Source organism: Myotis lucifugus, unplaced genomic scaffold, assembly GCF_000147115.1.
Source record: "Myotis lucifugus unplaced genomic scaffold, Myoluc2.0 scaffold_31, whole genome shotgun sequence".
In the NCBI taxonomy this organism is placed as follows: domain Eukaryota; kingdom Metazoa; phylum Chordata; class Mammalia; order Chiroptera; family Vespertilionidae; genus Myotis; species Myotis lucifugus.
In genome coordinates, this window is record NW_005871079.1 from 5,296,050 (window position 1) to 5,310,111 (window position 14,062).

Below are 14,062 nucleotides of genomic sequence, written 5' to 3' on the forward strand. Positions count from 1 at the left end.
CTCTGCAGTGTTCCAGGGTGCAGCTTGGCTGGTAACCTCTGCAGGGCAGAACGCGCTAGCAGTCTGAGTCACTCTACCAGAATGCAGCTCATGTGCTCTGTTCCCGGTCTCAAATGACAGTGTCTGGTCATGAGGAGGCCCTGGGCTGAGAGTGCAGCAGAGCCGCAGAGAGAAAACAGGCGGAATAAAGGAGACAACATTTCAAGAGTTGAAAATCCCCATTTAAAGGAATTGGTTTGAAATAAAACCACATGGTAGCAATAGATAAGATGTGCTTAGCAGGCAACAGGTTCTTTCAGATAGTTTTCTTCTTTTCAGTTGTCTGGAAAATGACTACTTTTATCAATAGTGTATGTTATGGGTTGAATTTATATATTCAAAATATTGAAGTCCTAACCTCCAGCACCTCCAAAATGTGACCTTATTTGGAAATAGGGGCAATTTGCAGACAGAACAGTTAAGATGAGGTCATTAGGGTGGGCCCTAATCCAAAATGACTGGTGTTCGTGTAAAAAGGGGCAATTTGGACACAGAGACATGCCTAGGGATGATGTGAAGATGAAGGCAGAAGATGTGTGTGATGCTTTTACCAGCCAAGGACCATCAAAGTTCGCCGGCAAACAACCAGGAGGCAGGCGAGAGGCAGGAACGGATTCCCTCTCTTGCAGAGCCTTCAGAAGGAACTAATCCTGCCAACAGCAGATCTTAAACTTCTAGCCTCCCGAACTGTGAGACAGTACGTTTCTGTGTACGTCACCCAGCCTGTGGTGCTCTGTTTTGGCAGCCTGAGAAGACTGGCACAGTATGTATGCAGGAATACATCATAATGCGATTGAGCAAAATAAAAAGGGATCAAGTCATTGCCTGGTCATTGTTCTTTCTGAGGAATGATGCTAATGACTAAAAGCCCTTCAGGAGAGGCTTAGAGGAGGCGTAATACTATCTGGGGTTCGCAAGGGAACCATTCATGCAGGACTACCGGGCACATCCTTAGTTTCTTCAGTGGGACCTCATTCAAATGGAAAGATTTTCCTCTTCCCCTTAGATCTTAATATACTGTTTTTCTAGGGCGTAAACTAGGATGTGCAATCACCACTTCGACCTGCTGGCAAAACAATAAAGGCAAAGTGGGTTCCAGTTCAGCATGTGCTTTAATATCCATAAATTCTCGCCTTTCTTTTTTTTTCTGATTAAGGCTTTATTATTCTTAATGTTTATACTTCTTAGTTTTTAAAATGGATTTTGTTTTTGGCAACTTTTATTTTTCTATAATGGTTCCACCACTAAAATGAAGGATTGAAACAGAATCAAACCCACCTGTGTTTCTCTTTTGATAAATAAACTAGCAAGCAATGAAAAGGGCACAAAGGATCGGGGACAATGATAATCACTGAAGTGGAGGCCAATATGTGGTGTGTGCTGTAGTCAGACTCAGAATGCCCCAGGCGAGGCCAGGTGAAATGAGACTATAGTGTCTTTTCCGTGGTCCTAGCTTCTAAGTCCTGTCTGTAAGAAAGGCTAACCCCTGGCATGTTCCTGATAGGGCCATTTTTTATTCATTGCTCCTCAAAGTCACATTCATTCTGACTTCATATATTGAGCAAAGCATCGAAACTCAGTATTATTATAATTACTTCCTTTCTATGATAGGTCTTTCAATAACTTCTAACTTCTATAACCTTGATGAGATTACAACTAGCATTTGTGATCTATGCTACAATAAAAATAAGAGACAAAGGGTTTAGTAGCTTTCTCCCTATAACGAACGTAGAGGGCCATAGTCAACCATCTGTCAAATGCAGTGATTTCTACCTCCCAAACCAATGCTTCAATCTGAAGAACATGCTGTGTATGTTGCAAGGACACAAATCCTTCTAATTTTCTCAATATTTCTACCCAAGAAAATTAACTGGGTCACCAGGCAAATAAAGACCATGACATGTACAACTGTGGAACTGCAGCATTGCCAAGGACCGCTGACAATGTAAGGAATCTTCTTTCTCATTTCCCTGACATGCCACGGGACCTCCCGTTGATTGCTTCCCGTGACAACAGCTAACTATTTGCATTTTGGGACAGCTGGATGAGCAGTACTATCTACAAATATGTGGGCCATACTTCACTTGTTGTATGTCAGCCTTCAGCCATAATTATCTGGAAAAAATGAATCGGGAAGCCACAAAGAGGACTGACTTAGATGCACAGCTAGGTGGCTTTGCTTTTCTAGCTATTTAAATTCAAAAGGAAATAAAAATCAGATATCAAAGGAACAAATTTCAGACAATATGTACTAAATACCTACTATGTGTCCAGCACTGGGCCAGGAAATTAAAGGGAGATCAACTCAAAGATCACTAACCTCAATTCACTTAAAATATTGTCTAACTATAATTAAATATATGAAACAAGTTCAAATTAATGAAAGAGATAGTACAGTATAAGACCCAAGTTGGCCACTTAGACTAAATTTTGCAAGAGTTCAGAGGGTGGTTATTAAAAAAAAATGGAGAACTTATAAGCATCATCATGAAGTAACACGGTCTTGACCATACTTTGTAGAACAAGTGAGACTTATAAAGTCATAGGAATTAAGACTATTTCTTTGAGAATATATCTAGAGTTAAAGGGCAATTAACTCTAATTGCCCTTTAACTCTAGACAGCTGTTCCAAAACACACAAAATAAAATAGTGTTGATCCTGTCACTATTTTAAAAAGTGAGGACCCGGGAATGGGAAAGGAATGCTGAAATGTAGTCAAGTAAGAGAAGGAACTGGGGAAATGCCACTGCATCTCAGGATAAGCTGCTGGGAAAACCAAACCCCGCCCTAAACTTGGGGATTTTTCTAACTGACAGATTTAATAAACAATGTTCATTTCATCTTTCAGAGAAGATACAGAATGTTACCGAGTTCCTTTGCTGTTTCTCAGTCATCTTTAATATCTCCATTCTGCACAAGTGAAAAGTTCCCATTCGGCTGATTAGAGTTTAATCTGTGTACCCTCTTTATATCTTCCCAGAAAATCATACAGCACTTCCAAGATGTACTTAACCCCCTGATTAATTACTGAGCCTCTGTGTAAATTACTGTCAAGATTAAGATGATCATTTTATCACTTTTTCAGCTTGATAAACACTTACAGTTTAACATGTCTGACAAAGCCATTTGTATACCCCTGTAATATAAATGAAGGTACATTAAAGCTATGGTAAGTCTACAATACTAATAGCCTTCAAGTACTTTGCTAACTACAGACAGTTTCCTAAGCAATTACACGATGTTCTATGTTAATTTAGAATGAAATTCCAAACAAGGCATTTAAAACCTAATAAGATGCTATTAAATGAAGGGAGACAGGGAGGGAGGAAAGAGAAAGAAAACCCTAAGGCTTGAACTAGGAGAAATGATTTTCAGAGCTACTGACCCTTGCAAGATCCACGTTTTCCTTGGACTTTTAGACACAAAACAGATTTCTAATTGAAGGTGATTATCTAGTTACTACATCCCAAATTGCATGTATTTCTTGTTTTGAGTTACATCAACATCTAATTATATGAAGCACTGATCAGTTTGAAAGTCCATAAAAACTGGTGAGTTTCTACATACAATGAGAATGTGTTCTATAAACTATGAGACACTATATAACCACCATGCCTGATTATCTTAAGTGACAATAGTTGCCTCCTGGTACTCATGTGGATCCAAGAACTGAATTACAATATCAATCAACAGGGAATACATTAAAGAAATCACAGAAAAAACAACAACAACACCTGGTTTGCTCTTGGGTTTTCTGAGGTGTGGACACCCATATGCATGCCTGCTATTCCCTAGAAATATACATATTGATACAGTCACCGTTACCATGAGGAAAAAAACAAAAGTATAGCAACATACAATTAAAACCAAAGACAAATTTCTATGCTGCAATTTTTATCTCCATCAATATGACTTGAGAGCTCAGTGCCTCAGACAGAGGTGGGTAGTTTGACCAAGGCAATATTTATAATAATAAAAGGGTAATATGCTAATTAGACAGGACAACCTTCCAGACAAAGCCGGGTCCCTGGTGCCAGAGGGAAGCCAGTGCCGGCAGCCGGGGTAAGGAAGGCCTACTCTTGCATGAATTTCATGTATCAGGCCTCTAGTAACAATATAAAGAAATACACAAAGTTCTGCACAGCACAAGTGTGCCTCTGTAAAATATAATTCCCATTAGTGAGGTTAATTAAGATTAACACACAAGTCATTGAAAATCCCCAAAGTAGACAAAGGATAATTTACCAAGGAAGCACACAAAGACTAGAGTAGCATTCACTCCGAGTCATTCATTGAAGGGATTGGAAGGAGGGTCTTATTAATACTTGAGATGTCACCATTGGTTACCAAAATGATAGGTATCCAATCAGCTTACAAAGGCCAAAGGACAGCTTATTTTCTTAGAAAAGTTCTATGAACAATTCAGGGCAGTACACAGAACAAAAAGCAAACCAGAAGTGAATCCAACCAAGTGTATAATTATTGCTATCAAACAGGTTATACTCACACATACACGTGCATATATTGTTTTACTGAGATGAATCAACAGCACTCATCGACTTAGTATAGTGTTTTCACCCCACATAATGACCTGCATTTCTAATCAAACCTATTGCAAAGAAGTATTCACAGCAAAAGCCAAACACTGACTTATGTGGTGGAGAGCGCTGCACCCCAGGTGCTCAGACGCCATCGTGGAAATCCTATCATTGCCAAAAAGCATTCCCTCCCTTACCTCCAGGGACATGTTCACGGTACTGATGGCCACTTTTATTTCTCCATCTGTCAGTTCTTTTAGGTCCTTCAACATTGTCTGTTCAATACTTAAACCTGTGGATGAGAAGGGAAAACAGTATGTTATATTTGGGGAACTTTTTTTTCTAGTAATTTCAAGGAATGGTAAATTATTTATCCTGTTAATTTCAATATTTCCCCACTAATAATGCTTTTATCCATCATAAACACACACACACACACACACACACACACACACATTAAGGCAAAAATCACAATAGTGACAATATTTGCATCATTTAGGATCCCAGCAGGTAAAAGAATTCACCCCCCATAAGCCAAAAGAAGATTCTTTAGTGGCAGGACACTCACAGAGCTGTGGGCAGGACTGAGAGTGAGAATAAACCATGGTGAGCACCCAGAAGCTGGCAAAGGGACATGGGAAGGAAGCAGAGGTCTGGACCTGCAGAAGAGGGGCTGCCGGAGACAGCGCCAAACCAGGAAGGGACCCGGGAAGGAATAAGATAGCCTCTCTCTTCTTCCGGAGACCCTCATGCCCCACCTGTTACTAATTCCTCCCATTAACCAAACCCAATCAGAAGGCAATAATCTTCAGGGAGCCCATAGCAAACAAGGCCTGCGGATACAATGGAGGGAGGTGGGCAAACAAAAACTATCATACCCATTACTCGGCAATCTGGCCAAATAATACCTAACAAGGCCATACTTTGCTTTCTGGATGCATTTGGGTGAGCCCCAGGTTTTCTAGTACAATTTTATTAAAAATGCACTTTATAAAAGTGACCCATAAAACTGTCATAATTAAGCTGGTCCCCCTTGTAATAGGCTCTGACATAGGAGATACCGAATTACTTAAACGATGGGAGAAATCATCTGGAATGGTGAAATGATCCGGACTGCATAGTTGTGGTTGGCTGACCAATGTGTTTCTATGAAGTCTATGGCCAAAACACAGGAAAGGGTCTGGCTTGACATTTAATAACCTCGCCCTCGGTTAGTATATCTGACTAGAACTATCCTCTTGGGAAGAAGACCCATCAGAAAGCCCAGCACAGCACATACATCCTTCCCGGATGCATGAGGACACCAGAGTTGATCACTTGCCTTCCTCCCAGTTTAGAACGCAGTCAATCACAGCAGTCTGGGAAACACGTACTAAATATGTTTCTGTGACTCGAAGATTGAAAGGCTGCACTCTATCATACTTTGGTATGAAATGATTTATAGACTATGATGTGACATTGAAAGTTCGGCCTAATTTTAGAGATGAATGACAAAATGCACACCATCGTGCAGCTATGCATACCGTATTGCCACACAGGTGCATCGGTAACAGAGAGTGTGGAACGCACAGGGCTCCACCCACAATTGCCACTGCAGTGAGCCCAGCATGACGCTCAACCAGCAGCACCTGCATCTCCTTTCCTGGGGGCTTTCTCTGGCCACCAGAGGCTGCACTGGGGGAAATGACAGCCCCAGGGACTGAGTAGCCATCAATATCCCAGGGATATTGGTAAATGTCAAACAATCAGCAACAAAAGCCAATTTGTAGTTCATGTAGTATCTGTCAATTTCTCTGGTGTCAATACATCTACAGAGCGAATGCTGTCATGCTGCCAACCTAAGACCAACTCACAAAATCCCTGAAACTAACCATCAGCTCCTGGAGCTCCCACAAGTTCCAACACACCACTGCGCTCGCTCTTCCTCAGGTGGGATAACCCTGAGGTGCAAGTTTATACTCTTTCCCAGGGCTCCCTAGTTGGATGAAGGCCTGATTGCCCATGGAGCTAACTCCATCCCCTGTCAGTGTTCTCTGGGGTCACATCTCCGATAAACTGCTTTGCCACAGGCCCTGCCCCTGGGCAATTCCAAACTAAGGGAGAAAGCTTTGCACCTCAAAGGTAGGTTGTCTGGGTATAAATCCTGGCCCGGCCACCTGGCAGCTGTGTGTGTGATGATGCTAAAGCAACGAGGCCTCTCTGTGCTCCCGTGTTCTCACCTAGAAATTGGGGATAATAACAGCACCTGACAGGGTTGTCTCGGGGACTCGGTGAGGAATCCATGCAGTTAATGCCATCGGAACCTTGTGTATCTTAGGCACTCAATGGATTGTAGCTATTTATTATTATTATTATTATTATTATTATTATTATTATTATTATAAAACAACTGATCCAGGGAATCTGCTGTACTGATAAAGCCTAGACTTGGAGAACAATTCTATCTACTCAGCTGTCTCCTGTTTATTCTATTTTCTAAAATTAATTGATTTACAAAACCTCACTGTGCTTGACATTCATTGCTCAGGAGGGAGATTTCATGTCATCATCTGGGGTGAGCATGTGAGTTAGCCACACACTCAGACACGAAGGCCTCAGAGGACAGGCTGCCTGCTTCCAGGTGAGCCGACACCAGGTGCCTAGAAATCGTCCACAAGTGTGAGCAACAGGGAACAAAGCGCAGGCGCAGTCATATTCACCTACTGGGGCCTGGCAGCACTTCATACCGACACCAGCCCTGCTCGGAGCTGCGGCAGAGCCGGGACGATCACTCACCTTGGGCCCCGGGGTGGCTCTCCTGCAGCACGGTGATGATGTCCTCTCTGGGCGGTAAGCTAGGGAACTTTTCTTCCAGGATGGAAAGAACTTCCTCCTGCTTCTCTGAGATCTTCTCGGATTCCATGGTCATGTACTTGAAAAGGATGCTACCTACAAGGCAGGAATAAAAACAGCCTTAAACGTTCCACCCAAGCCAGGAAGCGGCCAGGAAAAGCAGTGTTTGCTGGCCCCTCCACCTCTGCTTCCACTTGCCGTTTCTTGCTGGAGCAGGGGCCTCCACAGTGTAGCATTCAAGAGGTAATTTTTAGAAAATCCACTGGTTACCATCTGCCCTCTCTCATTTTCTCCGGATATTAATCTCTACAACTTAACTGACCATCGCACGCTCTATGCAACAGAGTTTTATGGATAAAGGAACAAAATATATAGCTTTTCCCCACCCCACACAAATACATAAAAATGGTAAATGTTAGTTTTACATGATTTCAGAATGAAAGATAATGGTAAGCCCAGACAGCATGGCTCAGTGGTTGAACATTGACCTATGAACTAGGTCACAGTTCAATTCCTGGTCGGGGCATATGCCCAGGTTGTGGGCTCAGTCCCCAGTGAGGGGCATGCAGGAAGCAGCCAATCAATGATTCTTTCTCATCATTGATGTTTCTCTCTCTCCATTTTCCCCCCTCTCTGAAATACCTCTCTCTCTCTCTCTCTCTCTCTCTCTGCATTATTTATTTCTTAAAGTGTACACCAAGTCCAGCCAGAATAAAGCTTTTCCTATTGCATTTCAACTGCAGTAAGACTATGCTGGAAGGAGAAAGTCTCCTTTCTTCATCATTTTCTGATATGACATTTATATTTGCTAATAACATAGCCTCTAAATATGTAAAGCAAAAATGGACAAAATGGGATGAAAAGAGATAAATATACAGTCACAATGGGAAATTTTAACACATTTCTCTCACCAACTCTAAAAACCAGTAGAAAAAGTGTATAAAGATGTAGAATATTTGAGCAACCTGAACAACAAATTTGACTTAATTCACATATATTGAACATTGCTATCAACGATGACAAATGAAACATTTACTCAAATTGACCACCTGTTGGGGCATAAATCAAATCTTAACAAATTTCAAAGCATTTCAATTAGTTATATTCTGTGACCACCACATGAACAGTCTGAAAATCATAATAAAACAAAACCTAGAAAATTTCCAAATTTTTGAAAACTAAACAATGCACTTCCAAATAACTCATGGTAAAAGAAGAAATCACAGTCCTATATAATAAAAAGGTAATATGCAAATTGACCCTAACGGCAGAACAACCGGGAATGACTGGTTGCTTTGACGCACAGAGACCACCAGGGGGCAGATGCTCAACACAGGAGCTGCCCCCTGGTGGTCAGTGCGCTCCCACAGGGGGAGCTCCACTCAGCCACAAGCCAGGCTGACAGCTGAGAGCACAGCAGCGGTGGCGGGAGCCTCTCCTGCCTCCTAGGCAGCGCTAAGCATGTCCAACTGTGGCTTAGACCCACTCCCTGCAGGCCTAACAGTCGGACATCCCCTGAGGGATCCCAGGCTGCCAGAGGGATGTCTGACTGCCAGCTTAGGCCCAATCCCTGGGGAGCAGGCCTAAGCCAGCAGGTGGACATCCCCCGAGGGCTCCCAGGCTGCGAGAGGGCTCAGGCTGGGCTGAGGGACCCCCCGAGTGCACAAATTTTTGTGAACTGGGCCTCTAGTGTAAAATATATGTTAATTGAATGATAAAGAAAATATGACATTTAAACTTGTGGAATGTAACTAAAGCTGTGCTCTGAGGAAATTTTATAGCCTTAAAAGCATAAGATATTAAAAGAAAACCCAGCCCTGGCCAGTGTTTCTCAGTGGTCAGAGCGTAGGCCCATGCACCAAAGGGTCTCGGGTTTCATTCCAGGTCAAGGGTACGTACCTGGGTTGCAGGTTCCATCCCTGGCCTTGGTTGGGGTGTGTGCAGGAGGCAACCAATTTATGTGACACTCTCACATCAGTATTTCTCTCTCTTCCTACTTCACTTTCTAAAAATCAACTGAAAAATGTCCTTGGGTGAGGACTAACAACAAAAACAACAAATCTAAAAAAAATAAAACCCAGAAAGTTCAACTAAAAAATGTAGAAGGAAGGATATAATAAAGATAAAGCAAAACGTAAAGGCATAGGAGACAAACACATATGAAGAAAATTAATAAAACCAAAAGTTGACTCCTTGAAAAGATTAATATAAAGAGTTTTGGAAGGATGAAGTTAAAAATCTGGATGTTTCTTTTTTTATTTAAAAATAAATCCAGCCCTAACTGGTTTGGCTCAGTGGATAGAGTGTCGGCCTGCGGACTGAAGGGTCCCAGGTTCGATTCTGGTCAAGGGCATGCACCTTGGTTGCAGGAACATCCCCAGTAGTGGGTGTACAGGAGGCAGCTGATCGATGTTTCTATCTTTCTACCCTTCTCCCTTCCTCTCTGTAAAAAATCAATAAAATATATTTTAAAAATAATAAAAATAAAAATCATTCTATAGTTTAATACCCATAGTCCCAAACATTTAAGAAAGAAATATACTAATTTTACACAAATTCCTCCAAAGAATAAAAAGAACACTTCCCAAATTATTTCTTGGATTCAGCATAATCTTGACAACAATATTCAATAGAGACATTACAAGAAAGAAGAATTAGAGGCAAGCCTCTCATAAACACAGATTTAAAAAAATATTTTAAACTAGTCCCAAATCAAATTAGCAATATGTAATGGGATATCATATAGTCACCAGGTAGGGATTTCCTAGAAATTCAAGGACAAATTAACATTCAAAAAGTAATCAACATAACCTGCTCTATTAATAGAATAAAAGAGAAAAAATCATGATCACCTTAAATGATGTCAATCGTAAAACTACTTGATAAAAGACAAGATTTAATCCTTATATACTAGTAAAATCTCAGCCAAGTAGAAATAGAAGACAACGTCTTTATTTTGATGAAGGCATTTATAAAAACCAAGTACAGAAAGCAAACATTATATTTAATTGTGAAGTATTGAAAGCCTTCCACCTTAAATCCAAATGAGACAAGAATGCCTGCAATGACTATTTCCATTCAGTAGGGCACTGTGAATACTAGCCAGAGCAGTAAGGCAAGCAAAAGAAGTGTATGTAAGTAAAGGAAAAAAAGGAATAAACACATCTTCCCTCAGAGATTATTTGTGTCTGTAAAAAAATCAAAGAATCTACAAATGAGCTTAAAATAGTAAGTAAATTTAGCAAGTTGGACATAAGTTTAATAACACAAAATGTGTATTTCTATAAATAATAATAACTTGAAAATCAAATTTAAATATTAAAAAACTGTAATCACATCAAAATATAAGAAACATAGGAATTTAAAAATGTGCCTGGCTTACAGTCAAACCAATAACCCAATTTCTTTTACTTGAGGCTCTTAATTTTTAAAATACATACTATAGAAAAGGGATACTCAGAAGTTAATCTAACAGATACTGCACTAAACAGAGTCCTACAGAATAATTCAGTGAAAAGAGATTGACACTGGTTGATGATGAAATGTGACTTGACAATTAGAAAGGAGATGATGTACTAACACAGATGGAGAAAAATAATGAGCATCAAAAAGACAGTCACCATACTCTGAGATGTGTCTACTGCATAAGAAAAGCTATGGCCCAAATTTATCCAAGAGACTCATCTAGAGAAATTTTTATTCTTCACATTAGAGACCCATGCAACTACACACTTAGTTGCCTATCAGTATCAGGATATACAGTAGCCAAAGGCAACTCTTTACAAAATCAAACCTGCTTTTGGAGTAAGTTGATCTAACCTCCAGCAAATTCTGCAGAACTCAAAAACTACTTAAGTCCATACACTGTACCCAAAAGCATCCCAGCTATTCACAGGCCAGAGGGAATTAACAACAAGCAACAGAGAAAGCAATTATTATAAAATAGTAACAAACATTTCATTCCATTAGGAAAAAGTCAACCGCAATCTTCTTTGTTGAAAAGAATGGAGAAGTGAAGGACCACTTGCCAAAAGCAATTGCAATACATTAATATTAAACATGAGCTAACGAAGCCAGAAGTTGTTTGGGGAAAACATTCACCACAGTAAAGGCATATTCTGCAGGATAAATTCTTAGCAGAAAAGAAGGGACTTAAATCTTGTTTCTTGTTTCACCTGGGAGAGATTTTTTTTCATACAGAAGCAAAAACATGAAAGAATGAATAATAGAGGGAGGGAAAGAGGAAGGAAAAAAATATAGAAAATACAACTTAGCTCACATTTTTAGCTGAAAAGGGATGAAAAAAAAACATTATTCAAGTGCTTAATAATCTTATAAATTTTAAATGTCTGATTTTAATAAGGCTTATCTTCGTACAGCAGAAGAATTAACACTCTGAGGTTGGAGAATTGTTCTGGTTTTATATTTTGCTGAAAAAATAATTTCTTTCCCCTACTCCCAATACAGGCCTTTCCTCTTCCTAAGCAAAACAAGCAACGTAATTCCCTTGGACTCTGTAACCATTTCAGGAGAGGGATGATTCACTCTTGGGGCAAGAGGGGAAAAAAAAAAGCTGGCCCTCTTCCTTTCCTATTTGAGCTCCTTAAAAGGACCTTTATGAAGCTGTTAGTCCAGGCTACTAAAATAGCAGGGAACTATTCTTTATTAAAGCTGCCAATAGAAAGGAGAGAAACTGTTTCCTGAAAACCAAGGGCTTCGTTTTTCCACGTCCTGAGCTAAGAACAATTGCTGTTATTTGTTTCACTGTTCATACTGTGGCTCTGCCAAGGCCTTATACAAAGACATGTGAGAGATCTTTTGAGGAAAGTGTTGTCTTGTTGAAAACATGCCTGGTAAATGGCTGAAATCCCATCATTGCCAGCTGGTTCCTGAAACACACACACACACACACACACACACACACACACACACACACACACCCCTCCAATGCGATGATTCAGCGATTTAATGTTCCTTAAATTTGGCAACAGTCCTCTAGTACACATCTCTGGGGAAATAAAAGAATATGGATTGAGGAGGCTGGCGGGTTTACAGTAATTGTTTGCTTTGGGCACAAACCCCAGGCATAATCAAATACCAATGTTAGGCCACCATGACTGTGTAATTTGACTTTTAGATAGTTCAAGCTGCAGCTTGCCTGAAAATGATAACAGATCTTGGAAGCAGACAGTAGAAGGGAGAAGAGTCGGAAGAGGAAGGGATGACAAAGAAAGGAAGGAAGGAGAAAAAAAGCAAAGAAAGAAAACCACAACAGCAAAAACAGAGATAGGGAGGGGGTGAAGAAGTGAATAGACATTTCCAAAAATCAGGGTCATTTATGATCTCGTGTGAATGAGCACATTCTCAAAGACAATTGAGAAGGGAGAAGTATCTGACATATTGTATCCAGTTTCTATGAAAACTGCTATTATATATGTTGGAAGATGTCTATGACATTATTAAGTGTTTTTTCCAAGAAGACTGATACAAAGAAAAAACATTTGAGATTTAGACTTTTTTAAAAAGATGAAGTCCTGGTATGTGTGTTTTAGTAATAATATAAATATTGCAGTTAATTAAATTTCTACATTTTCATTGATTCCAGGAAGCTCATAGCCAGAGTTTCAAACTGAATATTATTTTCACTCCTTCATTTTTTTAACTATATCTTGACCTTATTCCTTTCTCTACATAGTTTTGTTTCCTGACCGTGACTTTTTTTTGTTTTTTTTATATTTGCATAAATTACTTCAAATATTCTATGGAAGAAGGGAGGAAATAAATAATGAAATAAATGAATAGACAGATGATAGATAAATGACCTGAGCAAATAGATACTACAGGTAATATAAATGTAGAGGTCTAATAACAATGAGAGTGTACACCATATGATTCTTGTTACATAATATATAAAACAGACAAAACCAATCTGTAGGGTTATGGGGTACATACAAAGGTGATAAAACTATAAAGATATACAAGGAAGTATGTGCCATGAAAATCAGAATGCTGGTTACCTTTAGTTAGAGAGGAAGTGAACAGTGATGGAAAGGTGTACAAAGAGGTCACCTTGTTCTATTTCTTTACCCGAGTTATTGGGAAAGGGGGGTTCCTTTTGTAATAACTCACATATTTATGTTTTTATATTCATATTGTACATTCTTTTCTGTATGTGTATATACTCCATGAAAAGGTTAAAATGATGTACAATATATATGTGTCATATATATAACAACCAACTGCTGAAAATAAAAACAAACGTTTGCAAAATTACGAAACAAAGTCTAGGATTTCTAAAAGCTAAAAAAGGATTAACTGTTAGAATGAATAATGTCCAAAGTCTGGACATTAAGAACGTTGGAGGGATTAGCTGGAATGCAATGGATATTAAAATATCATGGCACTAACTAAATCAATTTAGCCATAAAAAAACACAGAAAGTATACAAACAATCTTGCAAAATTCATTTTATGGCAGTATTTATTGAGGGTCTGCTATGTGGCAGGCACTGTTCCAGGCACCAGAAACACAACAGTGGAGCAGTGAACAAAACATGTCAGATCGCTCTTCTCCTGAAGCTTACATTCTGGAGTGAGGGGTCAAGAAGGAGGAGACTGGTGACAGCAAGAAAGATAAGTAGATAGAAACATGC

The 14,062-nt window shown here is 39.7% G+C and overlaps 1 protein-coding gene across 12 annotated transcripts in view; it reads right to left on the reverse strand.

Annotated features, from left to right (window-relative positions):
- Window positions 1-14,062, reverse strand: part of PRUNE2 (prune homolog 2) — a 208,397-nt gene that overhangs the window by 139,779 nt on the left and 54,556 nt on the right. For all 12 annotated transcript variants that reach the window (XM_023752392.1, XM_023752391.1, XM_014454127.2 and 9 more), the window contains 2 exons: window positions 7,354-7,506; window positions 4,776-4,870 (listed from right to left, as the gene is read on the reverse strand). In XM_023752392.1, coding sequence (XP_023608160.1) covers window positions 4,776-4,870; window positions 7,354-7,506 — 248 coding nt within the window. The remainder of the gene's footprint in view (window positions 1-4,775; window positions 4,871-7,353; window positions 7,507-14,062) is intronic.